We start from the raw sequence: 22,637 nt of genomic DNA on the forward strand, positions 1-22,637 counted from the left end.
GTTAAAATTCATTAAATTGTGGACTTTGGTTGGCGACGTTCATCACAGATGGCAGCTCTGTGGTTGTTACACGTGACTTCCACCAGACAGGGGCATAGACAAGGGGGGGGGGGGGGGGGGGGGGGGGGGGGGTGTTAGGGGTTCAACCCCCCCCCCCCCCCCTCTTAGCACCAAAACTTTAATTAAATTTCTTATTCATCACTCAAACAAATTTCATATTAAAAATTAATAAAATTTTTACCATTACAATATTTAAATTTAAGTACCGAAAACTGCTAAAATAGCATTATTTTACACCTTAAAATCCAAATTTTCCCGGGGGACGACCCCTGGACCCCCCGCTTTAATACGGCGAGGAAGGGGGGGGGGCCATGCTTCTTAACACCCCCCCCCCCCCCCCCATACACAAATCCTGGCTATGCCACTGCCACCAGATGCCGTACACCGAGAGCTAAGGCGTTACTCATCAGAAGAAAAAAAAAGGCAGTATCGTACGAAGGGTCAGTAAACCAAAGAGCAAACTCCAGAGGCAAATCGTTTTATTCTCTTCTTCGCAGTTTGGGTAATTGGGTAAGTGGTTGGGGGGTGACCGAGGGCGACACACGTCACATGGCGCAAGCGGCCGCCAGCACGAGGAAGACGGCGCAGTAGGCGAGGAAGAGCAGCCTGTTGACGGCCGTGCAGAGCAGCTCCCAGGAGGCCATCGGGTCCTCCCGCGGCGGCTCTTGGTCCTTGTCCTGGTCCTCCGACTCCAGCACCCTCTGCCGCTGGGGGCCCCGACCAAGCAAAAAAAAAAGACACTCGCGTGAAGCAGAGACCAGCAAAAGAACAAACGACCAAGAACTTGTAATAGCCAAGTGTTGAATTCTACTTGATCGGAATTCTTTTTAAAATAATTAATTTAGCTTTCTTATATAAATATAAATATAAATGGATATTGGTATGTATAACATTGATAAACTTCAACACAGTTTGACCGATCACCATGGAAGTTTGCTGCTCTGAGTGTCGCCCTCCCCCCCCCCCCCCCCCCCCCCCACACTTTTTATATTTCAAATGCAATATTGGCTCTACTGCTAAGGCCAATGCATAGGATTTTAAAATGAGTCGTTTGACTTAATTTGAGGGTGGGGAAGGGAAAATATACGTTGACTATAACAATTCCAGCCACATATGAAAAAATTTTTTTCAGGTTAAAGATTGGTGTCAAATTATTGTAGGAAAATGGTACATGTAATATAAATATGGCAACATAAATTTGTGTGTGCTTAAAACAGTGAAGCTGTGACGGCGTGACTGTTTTGAATGAGATATATCCCCGAGACGAGCTGCAACTTGATCCTGTGGTTCTCCAGAGATACTTAGGATTGTAGCGTAGCCGTGGCTGTTTTCCAAAAGGCAGGGATGTTTACTGTCAGTGCGTTATTGCCAGGCAAAGACTGTTTTCCACTCTGATTGGTTTTACACTTCAAGTTGATATTGTTCAATATTTTTTTTACTGTTATTTTTTTCTTTTTCCTAAATTCGGGTATATTTGCGTACCGTAGTGGCCCAATTCTGTGCCCGAATTCTGGTACGTCTGGCAACACTGCCTCCAAGTCCCTGTTCAGAGATTATAAAAGGATACAGATGGAGCATTAGCCATAAGATGTGAATCAGTTTTTTTTTCCCCCCAATTTTTTCTTCTGATTTTCACATAGCAATATGGTGGACTTTTGTTTATATTTGCATCAACTGTTCTAACCTGCTATTATTAACGACTGCAGTTAAACTGTTTGGAAATAAATTACTGGTTAATATGTTTACATATATATTTAAGTCCAAAAAACGTGTTTTCATAATACAAATGTATAAAAATAAATAATATGAGTTGACATTTTTCTCCAATTTAACCTCCAATGCAGGTACAGCTGATGCATTTGTAAACAAACGGCCGCCATATTGTTGCGTCCAGAATCGGACCTCATGCTCCGTCTGTGCACTTCCCTGATCCGTGGCTACCTCCACGGTGGGGCGCTGCAGCCGCAGCAGTGTCGCCAACCCGCCGCCGAGAAGCACACCGAGGTACGACGGCGGCGGCGACACGCGCTTGTTGGTCGACAGGTTGGCCAACAGAACGGACGCCACCACCGAGCCGCAGACCATGTGCAAGGTGACGGCGTAGAACACGACTGCGCACAATTCAAATCAAATAAAAAATATTAAATAAATACTCAGTGTTAAATATTAATATAATAACCTGTATTAAATTAATTATTTAATATAGTAAAATAATCGAGATATATTTTAATTAATAATGAAAATGAACCAATATAAAGAATGTTAATTATAATTTATTAATTTTGTAATTATTAAAAAATAATAATGTGATGATTTATAGTTCATAATACAAATAATTGTCTATATAGGAACATAACCTCACTTTTATAAATGCACTTGAAAAGGTTTATAAGCACAATTTATATCCCTAATATTCACAGTAAATTAATGTTTTTTACATGAACCTGCGTTCAATATCAAGCACTAAAGTATAAGATTTAAAAGCACATATATATATATTTTTTTGTGTTATGCAACCTTTTTTTCATCCTTAGGAAATTTCGTTGCAAGGTGCGCGCGTATTGTAAAAATCCACTCTCACAATAAATTGCTTTCACCGCACCTGAACAAGTATAACTTCAAAAATATTGAATTTTTAATATGATTAACGATGGTGTACAAAATAAGCATTTAACGTTAACAAGTCGCGTAGTATCAGTCTGGCAACAGTGTTAAGCTGGGTTTACGATTGATTTCCTTAAGAATTATAACTTAACATCGAGCACACGATTAAGTCAAAACTACATTTTCCAGTTTATGATTGACATAGAAGTCGTTAATTCTAACCAATCAAAACACAAAACACATGGTCGGCCATTGTTCGAAACGGAGAAGCAGGTTTGAAATAGGTTATTGATAAATGGGATATCTATTTTTCGAAATGGATGATGATTACAAATTACAAATATACAAATTCTAACCCTAAATACCGCCTCGCTCGGTCCAATAATAAGACATAAACTTCCGGTTGAAAGGTTCCGGTTTGTTGTGATTGGTCGCTTCCCTTAAGTCTTAGCGAAAAATATAAAATATAGCCATTTCTGTTAAGTCTTAAGTCATCATATGGTTCGCACACGACCCGTCAAAATTCACACACGACAATCATAAACCATTCCACTAGTTTACATAGTCGTATGGTAAGTACACGACTAAGTCTTAAGTTTTAATTCTTAATTTTCAATCGTAAACCCACCTTTAGCCTTTTGCTCTGTACTGCAATCTAAAGCCAGAATCTTCCTGGAAGACAGCTAGCCAAGCCTCCATGGCGGTGGGTATGGATGTTTCAATGTAATAAACTATCCCACGTAGAACCGTGGCTGGTGTAGGCCTAGCTTGTAAAGTGCGGCAGCAATAATAATTGCAGAAGAGATAAAACTGCAGGAAGTATGATAGTTAATACTTTTCGTACTGCATCAACATAGACCTTTCTCATAATTGTCGCATAATGGTGTAACTACTAAACAGATCACATGATCACGTTTTTTTTTCCAAATCAATAATAAAAAAAACTTTTTCTGTCCCTCCAAAATAAATTTACAAATTTTAACAATAAAGGCACACACTACTTTATTATGATTGGATAAAATTTCCACCTTCTACAATGCCCCCCACAAGGGAGGGGCTGGGTGGACCCCTGGGTCCAGGGCCCGGGCTCAGTCCTGCTTATTTTTAAATTTTTTTAACTATTATAATTTTTTACAAACTAAAAAAAATTGCATAATTTTTTTATCCAACAAAATTTTAGAAGATTTTACACACCTACAGCTAATTTTATTTTTCTGTGACTATTTTCATTTTTATCTTAGTGTGTGTGAAATAAATATAAATACTCGCTGTGGGTTATTTTTAAAGTAAAATAACTTTATAGATAAAGCTTAGTTTGGACTTATATAAAATAGTAACTATAATTATACCCCTGTATTTTCAGGTTAAATAACAATCTATAAAGAGTGTAAGTAAGAAATAACCATGCAATTATAATGTAGTGCGTGACTGTAAAATATGTTGGGGGGAGGGAGAGGGGTTTGTGCGTCTCCGATCCTGGGTCCATTCGATTGAATGTGGGGGCCTATGCTGTCATTGGGGGAGATCTTGCAAGGAAACTTCCATCAAAAGACTGTCGGTACACTGTTGCCAGATTGATGTTGCGATGTAACGGAAATGCCGCTGCACGTCTGAGAATAAGGCTGGGTTCACAATTAAAAAAACCAAGCGAGTGCATAGCAAGCCATGCACACGACCTGTGCACACGACCTGTGCGAACTGCGAAATCGGTTCACAATTGAATTCTTACTGTTAATTTCAGCCAATGAAATTTCGCGAACTATGCATCTGTTAGCAGTGTTGGTAAATAAACATATTAACTTTCAAAATAACGATAATACTATTATTATCTCGACATTTTCTTACCACAATATGGTTAACAAATATAAACATATTTTTAGTCCCCCCAAAAAAAGCACCCTTGCTGTTCTCTCATTGGCTGTTGTGCCATGCGTACGCGACCAAAATAAAAATATATTCATTTCACTCCTATGCGCCACGACCTCGCTCCCATGCACGCGACCAACTTTCTGCTATTGTGAATCGTTAGGTTAGGAAACATGGCGTTCATATCCTATGCACTCGACCTACTGTTACTGTTAAGGCCCGTCTACAATAGCAATGTCCTAAACTGTGTCCGAAGGACACTCGTCGCTGATTGGTCCACGTGACCCTCTGACGTCATGCGTCAAGTGGGCGAAGGTCCGAACCTACTTTGTCCGAAGACATTCATCAATTTGAACTTTTTGTCCCAACCTGTGTACTTCGGACACAGAAAAAAAACAGAACACTCGCGATATTTGAATTTCCGGTTCCCGTTGGAAAACGTGGTGTTTGTTTTTGTTATTGAAGGAAATGGAAGGTGTTGTAAGTCAAGAAGAGCCACTTTGCCTTACCGAATAAATATATAATATTGAACTCCCACAACTTTTATAAGTTCAATCTCAAACTACAAAGCATCAAAACAATAAACAAAAAAAAAACATTTGGTTTGGCACATTTACTGCGCTCTGGTGGCAACTTTAGAAATCAATACATTTGGACATCGGACATCGCAATTGTTAACAGGGCAGTTTTCGGTGAGACTGTGACGTCACTCACATTCAGATAAGGACACGGACCACGCACAGGTTCGGACTATTGTAGACGGGCTCTTACTGTTTTTTTTTTTTTTTCAATTGTGAACCCGGCCTAACTCGGGAGAGGAAGGAACGCCGCGCGGGGACTGGGGACTGGGGAATGGGAACTGGGAACTGGGGACTGGGGACTATGGACTGGGGACTGGGGACTGGGGACTGGGGAATGGGAACTATGGACTGGGGACTGGGGACTGGGGACTGGGGAATGGGAACTGGGGACTATGGACTGGGGACTGGGGAATGGGAACTGGGGACTGGGGACTGGGGACTGGGAACTGGGGACTGGGGACTGGGGACTGGGTAATGGGGACTGGGGACTGGGGACTGGGGACTGGGTAATGGGGACTGGGGACTGGGGACTGGGGACTGGGGACTGGGGACTGGGGACTGGGGGGACCCACCGATGGCGGGCGTGGACCCGGCGGAGACGGGGACCTTCTGGGCGATGCCCGCCAGGAAGATGCAGACCATGACCGCAGTGATGGCGCCCAGCGCCGTCTTCTCCGCGGCTCGCGGCGGCAGCCAGAACACGGCGAGCGTCAGCAGCGCCGAAACTGCCGACCAGACACAGTCCGCCACGGTACAGCCCTTCTCTTCCAAAACCAGTTGCCGAGAAATGGTTTGTAATATGCCTACCAACAGTCTAGAACTTTAAGGGTAGACATAACAAATTAAGGGGTAGGCACAATATAACTTAAGGGGTAGGCACAAGAACTTTAAAGGTAGATACAAGAACTTTAGGGGTAAACACAATAGAAATTTAGGGGTAGGCACAATAAATTTAATGGTATGCACAGTATAACTTAAGGCGTAGGCACAATAGAACTTTAGGAGTAGGCACAATACAACTTTAGGGGTAGGCACAAGAACTTTAAAGGTAGATACAAGAACTTTAGGGGTAGGCACAATATAAATTCAGGCGTATGCACAACAACTTTTGAGGTAGGCAAAAAGACTTTAGGGGTAGCCACAAATAATTTTAGGGATAGGCACACTATAACTTAAGTGTTAGGCCCAATTGATCTTTAGGGGTAGGCACAATATAACTTTAAGGGTAGGCAGTATATAACTTTAGGAGTAAGCACAAGAACTTTATGGGTAAACACAAGAACTTTAGGGGTAGACACAAGAACTTTAGGTGTAGGCACAAGAACTTTAGGGGTAGGCACAATTGAACTTAAGGGGTAGGCACAATAGAAGTTAAGGGTAGGCACGATAGAACTTTAAGGGAAGGCAAAAGAACTGTAGGGGTAGGCACATTATAATTTTAGGGGTAAGCACAAATACTACAAGAAATATGTTGTAACTTTGTACAGCATTTAAATTTTAACTGATGTTTCATTCAAGCTTTTCCCCCTCTTCAAACCATGGAAAATATTTTATCTAATATTAAACAATTGGACTTTATTTTGTTTAGTCATGTTTATGATGTGCCCAGTTAATTTTAGGAAGCTATTCAGGGAATGTTTTAAAAATAACTTAAAGTATTGAGGTACTGGAAACACTATTTTGTAGTGAGACAATTCTTTTCATGTAAGAAGGGAATGTAAACCCACCCCTCCCTCATGACAACACCCCTGATGGACATCGCCGGAGGGATTTCACAACTTAGAACAGTCATAACTTAGAACAGTCGTACCTTACAAACAAACAACTTAGAACTGTCATAAATTGGAAAGAAGGAACTTAGAAACTGCATAACTTAAGACAGTCATAACTTAGAACTATCACAACTTAGAAACACGTAACTAAGAAACCCACTACTTAGAACCTTCCTAACTTAAAAAGCCATAACTTAGAACTGTCATAAATTAGACAGACGTAACTTAGAAAACACAACTTAAAAACTTCATAACTTAGACAGTCATAACATAGAACTATCGTACTTTAGAAACACAGAACTTAGAAACACGTAACTAAGGGCGCGGTTACACGGGACCCTGAACTACTTCAGGTGAACATGTTTAAGTAAACACGTTTACAAACGCGAAAGTGTACGGTTACACTGTAGTTGCTGAAAAGTGTGTTTAGCTCTAATACCGATTGTCTACTGTCAACGAATGACTGTGTTGTTGATCTCTATTTTGTAATTGTATCCAGAAAACGCGTGATTTTCTCACTTGTTTATACAGCATTATCAGCACAAATGGAATGTGTTTTATATTGCTCAATATTGTTTTTTTACAAATCGGGAATTCAAACAACATGCACAGTAAAATTTTTAAACTTATCTATTATTATTTTTTGAGCGAGAGTACCTATCTCAGTTTTAAGAAAATTAGGATCAATTAATATATATATATAATATGATCTGTTGATTTTTTTTTGTTGCATTCGGTAAAATATTACTCGAACTTGTGCCAGAAACACTTTCCATCTTGAATTTCTGCAAAAGACTGTTTATATTCTAAACAGCCAATCAGAGGCTAATGTAGAAGATATGTCGATCTGAACTACTTTGCCAACCTGTTTAAGTTAAATGAGAAATGGCCTCGAACGAAACATGTTCAGACTGTGTGTAACCGCACTCAACAGCTGAACATGTTCACCTGAAGTAGTTCAGACTCCCGTGTAACCGCGCCCTAAGAAACCCACTACTTAGAACCTTCATAACTTAAAAAGTCATAACTTAGAACTGTCATAACTTAGACGTAACTAGAAACACACAACTTAGAAACTTCATAACTTAGACATTCATCACATAGAACTGTCATACTTTAGAAACACAGGACTTAGAAACACGTAACCAAGAAACCCACTACTTAAAACCTTCATAACTTAAAAAGTCATAACTTAGAACTGTCATAACTTGGACAGACGTAACTTAGAAACTTCATAACTTAGACAGTCATAACATAGAACTATCGTACTTAAGAAACACAGAACTAAGAAACTGGCATAAATTATAACCACGTAACTTAGAAAAACACGCAACTTATAACTGCCACCAGTGGCGTAGCTAAGGTGACTGGCGCCCCTGGCCAGACTTGAGAATGGCGGCCCCCTCTTGGATTCAAAAAAGAGGGGGGGGGAGGGTTCAGCAACCCCTCCCCCCTTCGACAGCGCCCCTGGCGGGAAGCCTACAACTCACGTAGTTTCGGTTCCCTGCAAGAATTTCCGAAGATTTCCGAAGTTTCTGCGTTTTGGTATTAACGCCACTTCAGCCGCTAAATCAGAAGTTTGCAATGAAAACAAGCATGTTGTGACTGACCTAACCTAACCGAACCCTTCGATTTTTTTTAAAATTTCAATTTTTGAGAGAAATCCGAAGTTGCACGAACGTGGTAGCTTTGAATATATATACTGTATAGAAGTTGCGAGTGGATAGGATTTACTCTACGTTTTTCAGAAGCGTTTGATGAGCAGCTTGGGAACTTCGCCGCTGCAGTGCGCTGTCGTAACGCCCTGTATCGTCTTAGTTGTTATTTACACGTTAGAGCGCAGCACTGTCGCCCGCTGTCATTCCCCGCACCCCCCCATCTATCATTCACTGCAGCTCAAAGTCGTTCAACAGGAGGGGGAAGGGGTGTTTGAAGAGTTCGACACTTGTCCGCTAGGGACCAACACAAGTCGATGCCCCTAGAGATGGTTGGCGATTGCGGCGGTGAATTAACCAACTACTTTAAAACCGTATTATAAATTTTAACCTGGGCTGGCGACTTCTATACAGTATATATATATTCAAAGGTGGTAGGGAACCGAAACTACGTGAGTTGTAGGCTACCGGCCCCTGGCGGGGGGCCATCCCTGACTCCCGCTCGCTACGCCACTGCCCTGCCACAACTCGGAGACACACGCGAGTGTTCGCAACGACGCGCTCACCGACGGCCGGCGCGACGACGACGGCGGCGTAGGCGGGCGACCGCCGGCGGCAGGTGACGATGTACTCGATCTCGACGACGGGCTCGCTGTACACCGGGTACTGGCGCTCCTGGCGGCTCTCCTGCACGTCCAGCACCTCCCACTCGGAGCTGGTCTCCTGCAGCGCCAGCTGACACCACGGCGCGACCGTACATTCGATATATCGGTATTCCACATTCGATTTATCACATACGATACATCGATATTTCACATTCGATATATCGATATTTCACATTCGACATATCGATTTTTCTTATATCGATATTTTTGACATCGATATTTTGTCCCGATAATATCGAATGTGAATAAAATAATGATTTTCAAGTTACAAAAAAAAAAAAAAAAAAACAATTTTATTAAAATTATCTGTAAATAAATTTGACAGAAAAAAAAATAATGAAATTGCGGAAAGAACAAATTTGTTATTTGAAAGGTGGAAGGGGGGTAAAAAAGGGAAAATATTGGAGTTCACAGTAGAGAATTATTTCTTAGGCCATAAGTTGGAGCATTGCAATGCAGCAGTGTACGGTGACTACTAGCAAGAAAGAAAGAAAATCTCGGGATAAAAGTGATTCAAGCTGAGCGAAAAACCACTTAATGCTTTTCTGTAATTTAAAAAGAAAAATAAATTATTTTGCATATAAATGACTTGTAGATGCAAAATTTCTGGTATGCCACACCAAAATGAAAAAAAAAAAAAATGTGGCTACCGAAATAAAGTGAATTAATTGTTCACTGGTTTGTTTTCCTGATAACAGCTCACGCATTACTTATCACAATCAATGTAGCTAGGTTAAAAATACATTATGAAAATGCTATCGATGCCTCGCGAACCTCGGATAGCGACAACAGTGTGTATACAGGATGCCGCACGAACCTCGGATAGCGACAACAGCGTGTACACAGGGTGCCGCGCGAACCTCGGATAGCGACAACAGTGTGTGTGTACAGGCTGCCGCGCGAACCTCGGATAGCGACAAAGCGTGTATACAGAATGCCGCGCGAACCTCGGATAGCGACCACAGCGTGTATACAGGGTGCCGCGCGAACCTCGGACTTGATGCTCTTGAGGCGGAAGTCCACGTTGCTGTAGGTCCACGAGCCAAGCCGCACGCGGCACGTCTGCGTGTCGTAGGGCCAGCGCCGCAGGTCCATGTCGCAGAAGACGTGGTGCTCGCAGGGCGCGATCCAGATGGCCTCGCCCGTCGGGTAGAACACGCACGGGGTGTGCGCGAAGCTGGCGTCGTTCACGTCCAGCGCGCTGCCGAATGGGAGACACGGGCAGTTTCCCTTCACAACACTTGACTCTTGGGCGTACCTTTGAATATATATATACTGTATAGAAGTCACGAGTGGATAGGATTTACTCTACGGTTTTTCAGGAGCGCATGATGAGCAGCTTGGGAACTTCACCGCTGCAGGGCGCCGCCGTAACGCCCTGTATCGTCTTAGGTTTTTATTTACACGTTAGAGCGCTGCACTGTCGCCCGCTGTCATTCCCCCGCGCACCCCCCCACCCATCATTCACTGCAGCTCAAGGTCGTTCAACGGGAGTTTGTGCGTAGTGATGAGAGGTGGGGTAGAGGGTGGGTGGAGGACAACGCGTGTTTGAGGGTGGGTGGGGAAGGGGTGTTTGAAGGGTTCGACACTTGTCCGCTAGGGACCACCACAAGTCGATGCCCTAGAGATGGTGGCGATTGCGGCGGCGAATTAACCAACTACCTCAAACCGTATTAGAAATTTTAACCTGGTCTGGCGACTTCTATACAGTATACATATTCAAAGGGCGTACTGAGATGGAACATCGACGCGTGCTCTCCCGTCTGGGGCAGGGGTCTACTTGAATGGGATGGAGCAGATTGTTCCGACCTGCGTTCCCCTCCCACATGTGCGCCCTATCAGGGTATGGTGGGAGAAACTTCCATCTCGTTTTACATACCTTCCAGAGCGTAATTTAAAACAGAACTGCTAGGGATCGCTCCCTGTTGTTTGATCGGGAGGGTATTAGAGCTTCGGCAATGACCAGCGGCTGGGGCCACCAACCCAGCATTGTCACCGCATCAGCACTTTGCTTGAGATGAATGGATCAAGAAGGTAAACGGGAGTCCCCCCCACGTCACATTTCCCACTTGAAAAAAATAAAATCCTGGTCTGACCCTCGCCGGGAATCGAACCCAGGCCACCTTGGCGGCAATTCAGTTCAATTCGAGAGTTTTTAATTCCAAATAAAGTACCCTTTACAACGTGCTCTTTAGTCAAAACTAACATTTGTTAGATTATAGTTTGATAAAAACGGATAGAAAAAAAAAGGTGGCAGGCGAGCATTATAACCACTCAAACAACCCTGTCTGCACACGGGGTAGATCTCACATTACTTTTTATTTCTAAAATTTCTTTGATTTTTTTTTGCATACGATTTAAAACGGCTTTTTAGGTCGTCAGGTTACCGATAAATACCGCGAGATTCATTGATTTTCCAAAGAACATGTGATGGTTAGCATGGGCGCAACAACTAAATTTCCAAAAAAGGGGGGGGGGAGGGGGGGGGGGCAGGCAATATACCTTTTTATAAAGAATCATCGATCCCCCTCATTGAAGCGGGGGGTTCTCCCCCGGGAAAATTTGTATTTCAAGGTGGAAAATGGTGCTGTTTAAGCATATTTATTATCTAAAAATTGATTACACAGCACTTTCTTTGACCCCCGTTTGCCCCCACTTCAAGGTTTCAGAAGGGGGGGGGGGGGGGGAAAATACCCTTCCCCCCCCCCCTGTTGTTGCGCCCCTGGGTATCTCAAATTACTTTTTACTTCTAAAATTTCTTGTTTTTTTGCACATTTATTTTAAACGACTTTTTTTAGGTTTGTCAGGTCGCCGATGAATACCGCACGACTCGTTAATTTATCAAAGAACATGTGATGGTTAGTTACAGCACTTGAGTTGCGACTGCGTTTTTTTCAACAGCCTAGCCTTGCGGCGAGGCCTCCTTGTCTCCCGCACCTGTTGTAGAGGAATATCTCCGGGTGCCATATCTCCGTGACGTCAGCCTGCACCACTTGCAGTCCCTCGTAGTCGCTGTCGTTCCACCGCAGCCGCTGGTCCCACCACCACTGCAACGGTCGAGACGAGATCACGCGAACACTGTCCGTGCACTCACGTGAGAGCAACGGGCAGTGGCGAGGCGTGAGGTTTACATGAGGGAAAGCAACAACTCCGTTCACCCCAAAACACGTGGGGGGGGGGAAGGGGGGGGGGTCCGGGGGCCCTCCCCCGGGAAAATATGGATTTAAAGGTACAAAAGGGTGCTTTCTTAACTGAACATTGACTATTCCACAGGTAGAAAAATTGACATTTTTTTTAAATTATAAACTATTTTTGAAAAATAATGTTTGGCATACATTATTCTGATAATAAAATACCTACTATTCATTATTTATATACTAACTGGGAGTGTAGTATCATCGATATCTGGTACAAAAAATATAAACAGACAACACATGGCAAAGTAAGTACTTAAAATAAAGAGAAGAAGCTCATAAAAATGTACTAGAATAGTAACAATTAAATGTTGGTATTTTTTGTACCAACACAAAATAAACTATCTTCATACGTGATCAAAAACTCTGTTAACTGGTACGTGGTTATTCACAGTCACTCCAGCGAGATTGCAACTCTCGAGCTAGGATCCCGTATCCGCCACCCGCGGGACGCGGTCGGTAGCAGTTGGCACTGCTAGGCCGCCTCCCGTACGCCCACAAATCCCCCACGCACTGCCAGCCTTTGGTTACCCAATAGGGCGCAGGGAACTCCCAGCCAACAGCCCGCGAGAGAGATGCGCGCGCCCCGAGAGACGACCGCCGACTGAAACGCCACCTCGCCACCTGCCCTGCCGAACTTTAGCGGACATAGCCGAAGCAGTCGGCGGAAGAATTCCACCGTCTGCTTCGGCCATGTTCGCTTGAGTTCGGCAAGAAAGCGCTACCTTCGTAGCTTCTACCACGTGTTTTTACAGCCAATCCCCTCCTCGAACCTTTGTACCATGCCACCCCCCTTCCGAAAGGAAACTACTGCGGCAGCCTTCCTGCTGAAAGCGGTCCTACCAGCGCTTCTGAACCTAGCAACGCTTCTAAAACAGCATCTTTTGTGTGTCGAGGAGTTCTTTTCTTATAGCGCACAGCGCACAGTATTGGGTCCCAAGAAGATAATGTAAAAAATACGTACACCTAACTGCACGAGCCAAAGTAAAATACTATTCTGAATAAAATATTTATTTAAAAAATACATTGTCTGCAAACTGCCTGGGCAAGCACTGCTTGCCTTGCTTGCCCTGACGAGACGCCACTGGCAACGGGACGATAGAATTGTATCCCCTCGGAAATGGGGCATCATTCGTACTTCTGGTGGCGGTAGTGTAGCTGGGTAGAAACTGGAAAGGTATCCCCTCGAGAAGGGTACCTATCATACTACCCTATAGTCGTGACGAGATCACGTGACGAGATCACGCGAACACTGTCCGTGCACTCACGTGAGAACAACGGGACGATAGAATTGTATCCCCTCGGAAATGGGGCATCATTCGTACTTCTGGTGGCGGTAGTGTAGCTGGGTAGAAACTGGAAAGGTATCCCCTCGAGAAGGGTACCTATCATACTACCCTATAGTCGTGACGAGATCACGTGACGAGATCACGCGAACACTGTCCGTGCACTCACGTGAGAGCAACGGGACGATAGAATTGTATCCCCTCGGAAATGGGGCACCTTTCGTACTTCTGGTGGCGGTAGTGTAGCTGGGTAGAAACTGGAAAGGTATCCCCTCGAGAAGGGTACCTATCATACTACCCTATAGTCGTGACGAGATCACGTGACGAGATCACGCGAACACTGTCCGTGCACTCACGTGAGAGCAACGGGACGATAGAATTGTATCCCCTCGGAAATGGGGCACCTTTCGTACTTCTGGTGGCGGTAGTGTAGCTGGGTAGAAACTGGAAAGGTATCCCCTCGAGAAGGGTACCTATCATACTACCCTATAGTCGTGACGAGATCACGTGACGAGATCACGCGAACACTGTCCGTGCACTCACGTGAGAGCAACGGGACGATAGAATTGTATCCCCTCGGAAATGGGGCACCTTTCGTACTTCTGGTGGCGGTAGTGTAGCTGGGTAGAAACTGGAAAGGTATCCCCTCGAGAAGGGTACCTATCATACTACCCTATAGTCGTGACGAGATCACGTGACGATATCACGCGAACCAGGGGCGTAGGAACCGGTGGGGGGGGGGGGGGGGGGACAGGGGGGACATGTCCCCCTGAACTTTTTGGGTGGAGGGGACTGTCCCCCCCCCCATCTTTTTAGACTGTGATATTTTTAATTTATAATATTATTCTGCCCAACTTTATTTGTTATTTCTTCACTCATCAAATTTTATCTTAAGGAAACAATAATTATTTTAACATCGATGTATCCAATGGTTACATACAAAAACTGCTTAAAAGGCGCTATTTTGCACTTTTAAAATCAAAATTTTCCGGTGGAAGACCCCCCGGACCCCCCGTCTTATAAAGAGGGGAATGGGTTTACATGACATCAAAATCATTATTTGTCCCCCCCCCCCAACTTTATGAACACAGCTACGCCAATGACGCGAACACTGTCCGTGCACTCACTTGGAAGCAACGGGACGACAGAATTGTATCTCCTCGGAAAGGGGCATCTTTCGTACTTATGGTGGCGGTAGTGTAGCTGAGTAAAAACGTGGCGGTAGTGTAGCTGGGTAGAAACTGTAAAGGTACCCTTTTCCGATTTCTTAAAATGTTTCGGTTTGAATGCAAATATGAACTGGAAAGGTATCCCCTCGAAAAGGGCATCTTTCATACTTTTGGTGGCGGTAGTGTAGCTGAGTAGAAACTGGAAAGGCATGCTTCCAGATTTCTTAAAATGTTTCGGTTTGAATGCAAATATGCACTGGAAAAGTATCACATGATTTCATAGTATTTTTTAATGTAGCTATACTAACCCAACCAACCGTCCAAAATATTTTTAAGTGTTTTTTTATTATTATTGCTTATGATCCTAACCTATGAATCTTTACTTACGACATGATTCAAAAGTACTTCAAATGAAATGTAAAAAAAAAAAAATACTTTCTTAATTCTTAAGTTATGACTTTGATTGGACTATGAATGAGCAAAATTTTGAAAGGGTACCTCCCCAGTTTGTTTTTTGCTGTGTCATTATACAGAAAACCCTGAAAGGTACCTATCCAGTGCATATTTGCATTCAAACCGAAACATATTAAGAAATCGGGAAGGGTTCCTTTACAGTTTCTACACAGGTACACTACAGCCACCAAAAGTATGAAAGGAACCCTTTCCAAGGGGATACAATTCAGCCTTGGATGAAACATAAATCAAAACCTAAAAAAATTATGCGCCAATTTTCCGTAAGAAATACTCAGTATCAACTCAAAAAAAAAAAAAAAATACAAAAAAAATTATAGCCGTTTGCTGTTTCAATATCTTTCTTGTGGTGTTACATACTACTTCTCGGCAACTGAGTTCCAAAGGAAGCTTTCGTAAGAGTACAGAAAATAAATTTTTGGTCTAATAAATTGATGAACGCCGGCTGCACGCACGAAAAAGTGTCCCGTAACGCACATGGTTGTTCCAATCGAGTGGAAGATAGATAGATACGGCGCAAGCTTACAATGAGCGTAACGGGACACAGCGTAACGGGACACTTTTTCGTGCGTGCAGTCGGCGTTCATCGATTTATTAGACGTTGTCACGTCAAAATAGCTTCGTTTTCCTCCCCCTCCCACGAAACCTGGCTACGTCACAGCCACCGCGACGGTACTCACCATTCTCAGCCAACCAGTGGTCGTCATTGTCCCCTCCAGCTGATCCTGGAAAGAAAGGGGGGGAAAAATGGGTGCGTGTAACTTATGGGGGTGCCTCCCATTTCAGGTCAAGATTTTATATTTACATTAATCACTTATCAACTGTTAGACTTTTTCAATTGTTTAACTTTCACGAAATGAAAAATATATACAGAGCATACTTTTTTTCATAATTATCGGCCAAAGTTACATTTTTATCGTTTTTGGGTTGTACAAATAAGGAGAATTTAAATTATTGCCGAACTGAAACTTTTTAGGTTTAACTGCAATGCCACTGGCTACTTCAAGAAATGGTTTGAATTTCATTCAGAAAATATTAATTAATTTTACCTGGCATTTAAATATTCTTAAATTTGTTACGATTTTGACAGCCAAGAAACATAAAATGACACGCGCACAATAAAAATTAATTCTCGTAATTTTTGTTTAAATAACACGCCTAAAGAAGTATAACTTCAAAAGCCCTCTCAGTAAAAATACTGGCGGCTAGAAAGTCCGTTCTTTTGCGCAAGATGAGTTTGGATTCGACCGAAAAATAAAATAAAATAAAACTTTCTGTTGCAGGTTCATCAAGAAGAAAACAAATTTGTCAGTTGAAAATGTATCACGACATACGGTCTCAATTGATGCCCAAGGCTGGTGAACGACTTTGGAGTCACGGCTGAAACAACTGGTTATAAAAATAGATAAAGTATTTGAGGTGAGAAACACAAAGAGTGTGGATAACGTTTGATTAGAAAAAAAAATTAGACAGTATGTATGTAAAATGTAAAATGTTTATGTAATATGTATGTAAAAGACGTAATTTTTTCTTTAGTAGGCGTCTAAATATGTGTCCTTTTCGCTGAAACTGCGTCCAAAATTTGTACATCCGTATTTTCCGAATGCACTTCTTTTCTGATAAATTCGCGTTCAAAATGTGTGCCCTTTTTGTTAAATGTTCGTATAATCTGTTCGTCCGTTTCATTAAATTTTCGTAAAAAAAAAAAAAAAAAAAAAAAAAATTGTGCGCCTATTTTATAACTGTGCGTCCACATCGCGGAAAGATAAAAATATTGGTCTACAGGTTAAAACTTAAAACATGTCGCTGTCGAAAAACTGAAGTCTACTGGAGCGGACTCGCTCACAATAAACTTCGTTCGAGCATGCGAGTAGAGTACGAAAGGTGGTAAACAGCAGGGAATTGTTTCCGATACACTGTACGTTTTTTTGTAAACAAAACGGAAATATTCATGTAAAATTAGAGATATTTGTAAACTTGTACATTTACACGAAAACAACTGTATCAATACAAAATAGTGATCACAGTTATACTGGGTTCGGATTCTTACCCGGGCATTTAATGCTTTGTGTTGTCCCAGTACCTCCAATAGTTAAATATTAACTGCGCATACATAATACTACAAAATAAACTTCAACTGTTGAATATTCGACTATCTTTCCCATGATTTAAGAAAAAAATATGCTTGAATGAAAGATCAATTAAAATATAAACTTATGCGCCAATTTTCGTAAGAAATTACCCTATATGATCTCGAAAAAAAACGTATTTCACATATGCAAAAAATAATCATAGCCATTTGCTAGAAAAAGTTACAATATCTTTATCGCATTATTACAAACTATTTATTGGCAACTGGTTTTCAAAGAAATAGTTTGTAAAAGTACTTAGTGTACTAATATGGCAAGCAAGGAGTTGACACTGTTGCAAAAATGTTTATGACTCTTAACCCAACATACTTCACGGAGATATGGCACCCGGAGATATTCCTCTACAACAGGTGCGGGAGACAAGGAGGCCTCGCCGCAAGGCTAGGCTGTTGAAAAAAACGCAGTCGCAACTCAAGTGCTGTAACTTTCAATGTCAACTGACTTGATTTTCTTGACATTTTAATAACACTTGAAAACATGGTCACAAGGGCGAATAAGAAAAGGGTAAAATGGCATCCATTGCCCACAAAGTCTTACGCAAAAAAAAAAAAAAGTAGGGTTACTCAACTTGCAACGTGAAAGGTTAAATAAGGAAAAAAAAAAAAAAAAAACTGATCATACGTGCTCTCAAATGTGAGATAAATGTACAAAAATCTCGAGCGCAAGTGATTCGTTATAATATGTAACTTGTCCTCGGACACTAAGATATCAAGGTCAAATTTACTGTGCCCGTCAATTACAGTAGTACGAGGCATAGCAGCATAAGGGCAAAAAGACTCTAATAATCGACAATTTAAACCCTTAAGTGCAATAAATAGAGAAGCAAAATCTTTATCTCTGATGCGTAAGACACTGTGTCCACTTTTTGGTCAAAATGTACCTTTAACCATACACTGACCAACGTTTGACGTTCTTTCTAGTGGCATGCAACACTTAGGTCTACGATAAGTAAAAAGTCCACATATTTTTAGTTAGAAAATAGGTTTTTTTTTTCTGTCGCATCAACATCTTCGTATCGTGACGTCGCGGTATTGTGATTCCAGTTGTACTTTTGGAAAAGAAAAAAAAAAACTTTTTTTTTGTTGATCACTGACAAATAGCACAGGTTTGGAAATGGAAGTGTGCGAGGTTGCCACAACAATACTTCGCTAACAATTTCACAGTTTATAATTTCACTCGTCCGTCCGTCCGTCCGTCCGTCCGTCCGTCGAATATCAAAATTTGGGAAGGTTTTCGATGGACGGGAGGATGGAATATTTCGGGCCTTCCGATTGACTTTGAGGTCACACGTTCTCGACGATCGGATCAGAAACCGACGGACGCAAAGGCTCATTGTGAGTCCAGCTTAAGTTATTGTGCTTATGCAGGAGATGCTTTTCTCTCCCCCCCCCCCCCCCCCCGAAATCCCCAAAATCATGATGGCGCATTTCCTCTAATCCCTAAAAATATTTCATACCTAGGACTTCGAAACTAAGCGTAATGTTGTGCCTTAGGGACATTTAATGTCAACAGATTTTTTTTTTTTTTTTTTTTTTAATATTTTGGGTTATTTTTAATTTTTTTCTTACTTTCCTCTTCCTTCTCTGCAAAGTTTTTGAAAACCCTTCCCCCTTCCCGTGCCATAAATCACACCTATGGGTAGCGGGGAAGCCTTCATTTCACAGACGAGAGAGACACACCCGAAGTTCCCCGAAGTTCATGCTCGCTTTTTTTTTTCCGTACCACAACATGTGTATTTATTTGGGATGTAGCTTACTCATACGTCATACACCGTTCTAGCTCATTGTATAAACCGGTGTGGCATTAAATTTTGCGGTCTATTAGGATATGTTAGCTACATTATAAATACTTTAAAACATTGTGGATGGTTGGTTATATTAGGTAAGTATAGCTACATTAAAAATACTGTAAAATAATTTTATGGTTGCTTAGCAAATAACTCTTTAATATGTTGCTATCCAGAACTAGGAAACCGTTTACATGATTTCACAGTATCTTTAACGTAGCCATCCCAACCAAATCAACCGTCCACAATGTTTTGTCTTTCCTTTTATCAACCCCGCCATATTTATTTACAATGAACAAAAAAAAAAACCGAAGATGCACGATCGGCGGTTTTGGCTCTCTCGTCTGTGAAAAGAAGGCTTCCCATGGGCAGCCCTGCACTCATGGAAGGACATTGGTCACTGACTAAATGCCACATTGTTAGTAGTAGTATCACGGCAGTTCTGCGACAAGGTGTTCGCTGCGGACAGGGCGTGGGGACTAAACGCCGCATTGTTAGTAGTAGTATCACGGCAGTTCTGCGACAAGGTGTTCGCTGCGGACAGGGCGTGGGGACTAAACGCCGCATTGTTAGTAGTAGTATCACGGCAGTTCTGCGACAATCGGCGGGGACGGCACACGTACCAAGGCCACGTGCATGAAGACCATCTGCAAGCGCACCACCGTCACGTTGTGGCTGCCCGGCCTCGAGGTGTGGTCGTAGTCCCACAGCAGGTGGTTCTTGAGCCGCTCCGTGGTCGTCAGGTCGCCGGCCATCTTGTTGCCTGCGGCACACCCGCGGACATCTTTCCGAACCCCCTTTTTAACAACATCTCAGCTCTCGGCGTGCGGCCATCTGCTGCATCCGTTCGCAAACCCAAAAGGGACACTTCGCAGTACTAACCGTTCAACGAATTTTCAAACAAGATCTCGTCACGTTAGGCCTGCTGATTGAATGATTCGATCGTCGAGACGTAACTGCTCCGGCAGCGGATTCTAGCGGCGGGGCGTGGAAGCTATGTGTGATACGCAGTGGTGCATCTGGGATTTTCGTTTGGGAGGGGCTTGACCCAGCTGAGGCTAGGCTTTATCAAGGCAAGCACTAAAACAATAGTGGACCCAGATGCTTTTGGAGGAGGCTTGAGCCCCTTAGCACCCCCCCCCCCCCCTCTGTATCCGCTACTGGATACGCGCCCAGAAATGTAGTTTTGAAAACACAATTATATGTGTATATTCATCACGCTCGGGCGCTAGGGCAGAAGGGCAACACAACTTGAGAGAACACACGAAGTACTGTGAGACTCGAGGCCAGTGCCGCAACTAGAGTCTCTGGCACCCGGGGCATGAATGGATCCATGCGGCCCCCCCCCCCCTTCCCCTCTTTTTTTTTGCGTATACCACACCAATAAATGGGGGGGGGGGGGGGTGTCCGGGGGCCCTACCACGGGGAAAAAAAATGTTGCTATTTAAGCATTTTAAATACCTACATGTAACAGTTTCTGTGCTACTGTAACTTCCATGCATGAACCCACTACGTCTGTAAAGTAGTCCGTATGATATCACTGGACTTGTTATTAAAATATATGTTGGGACGTTAGTTGTATCGTAGATCAGATTAGACATTCCTGGCATGCAAGTTAAAAAAAAAAAACTTAGTACCGCAGTTACCAGTTGCAGTAGGAAAGAATTACAATGCGAGCGATTTCGGCGCGCCCCCCAACACAGCTTTGCACCCGGGGGCGTATGCCCCGCTTGCCTCCCCCCCCCCCCCTAGTTGCGGCCCTGCTCGAGGCGGCTGCTCACCGTTCTTGGCGGCCGGATGCTGCGGTCCAGCGCCGACGGCGACGACGGCGGCGGCCAGGAGCAGAGCGGCCATCTGCAGTCCCGCGCGCCCGGACGCCTCGGGTCGCCGGTGGGCGCCGCTCATGGTGTTCGCGTCGTCGCTTCTGCACGCGGAGGGACCCTTCCCTGCGAGGTTAAACCTTTCCCCCCTCCCTCCTTCATTCTTTCTCCCTGCAGACACAAGCATTATCCAATCAGCCGCGATCATCGCCTTCAATCACGGGGCCCTCTCTCCGCGAGCGATCTCCTCCCGAGACGTCCGCGGCTATCACTCATCGTCCACAGTTTTGCAGCCACGAGGGAAGTTGTTTATCCCATGAATAGCATCGCAGGTAAAAAATTATAGATAATCCAACTAGAAAAATAGAAAATAAATTTTAATATATTTGAATTAAAAATAGTGTAAAATAAAAGTATTTAATTTAAATAAAGCGCCTAATCAGGATAATGAGATAAACTTATCAAATGAGTGTATTGTCACCGGTCCTCGATAAGTGTACGAAGTTTAGATTAAATCGAGTGCAATGGAGTCGGGTACAAACAAACATACAAACAAACATATCTACAGGTGAAGCTAATATAAAGCGTGTAAAAATAAAAAGAATTACGACGCAATATTTTAAATAAAGCTTTGACTTTTGCAAATGGGATGAGAACAATTTTCTCAAAAAGAAAAGTATTTTTTTTTTTATTTTAGTCAAGATATTTTTTAAAACTAAATATTAGGTATTTATAATAACTATACACACAACAATGAAATATCCTGAACAGTTAAGTAAGTCTTAAAACATAACGTACAATATTTAAATAATTTTGAAACTAAGTGAATTAACCGTCGCGCGTAGATCGTAAAAGGGACAAACGTCGCGTCGTGTGAGTTCCGCGTTCCGCCGCTAGATGTCAGGCACAAGTTTCCACGACGAGTTTCAGGTTCACCCCGCTAGACGCCCTGACTGTTGCAGAGATGTTCTGGCGGGGATATTGTTGCTTTGAAACGGTAAACTGAACAAACAGTTACGGTCGGTGACAGTGAGTTAGTGTATTTTAATGATAAAGCTCAGCAGGAAATGCAAAGATGTTAATCGACGCCAAATTGAGTACACCACACGAAGAAAGTGGTGTGACTTAAATGTTTGGTCAAAGAAAGTAATTTCATTAGAAAGAATAATGAGAGATGGTTGTTTCTAGCTCAAGAAAATAGAGTCAAATTAGTGCGTTTTTGTTAACAACTGCTTGTTGCCAGAACTTGATCCATGATCCATGTTGTACCAAGGGACAGCCAATTCGTGAGCCATAATATTTTAGGATGCACAAAATTTCAGATGTTTGAATCTTGAGTCAGGTATTGTGACTGATGAGAATATGTTCTTTTTGACGTGACAACGTATAATAAATCGATGAACGCCGGCTGCACGCACGAAAAAGTGTCCCGTTACGCACATTGTTCAGTTATGCTCATTGTTGCGTTATGCTGTGTCCCGTTACGCTCATTGTTCCATTACGCTGTCGGCGAATGCAGTAATAATAGGTTATGTTACAATTGACTAAAAAAATTATG

At 42.8% G+C, this 22,637-nt stretch overlaps 1 protein-coding gene across 2 annotated transcripts; it reads right to left on the bottom strand.

Moving 5' to 3' along the window:
• Window positions 1–522: 522 nt before the first annotated feature.
• LOC134541182 (neuronal acetylcholine receptor subunit alpha-7-like) lies at window positions 523–21,631 on the bottom strand. 2 transcript variants are annotated; one of them, XM_063384416.1, is made up of 9 exons: window positions 21,041–21,631; window positions 19,883–20,022; window positions 16,004–16,048; window positions 12,141–12,250; window positions 10,194–10,404; window positions 9,105–9,273; window positions 5,684–5,836; window positions 2,002–2,171; window positions 523–767 (listed from the first exon to the last, which is right to left on the bottom strand). In XM_063384416.1, the coding sequence occupies exons 1-9, from the start codon at window positions 21,285–21,287 to the stop codon at window positions 606–608; spliced, it is 1,407 nt and encodes a 468-aa protein (XP_063240486.1). In that variant the 5' UTR covers window positions 21,288–21,631; the 3' UTR covers window positions 523–605. The 2 variants fall into 2 exon arrangements, with proteins under 2 accessions (XP_063240486.1, XP_063240485.1); XM_063384415.1 differs by lacking the exon at window positions 523–767 and having other exon boundaries at window positions 1,046–2,171.
• Window positions 21,632–22,637: the final 1,006 nt, after the last annotated feature.

This window comes from Bacillus rossius, chromosome 18 (assembly GCF_032445375.1).
Source record: "Bacillus rossius redtenbacheri isolate Brsri chromosome 18, Brsri_v3, whole genome shotgun sequence".
NCBI classification, from domain to species: Eukaryota; Metazoa; Arthropoda; class Insecta; order Phasmatodea; family Bacillidae; genus Bacillus; species Bacillus rossius.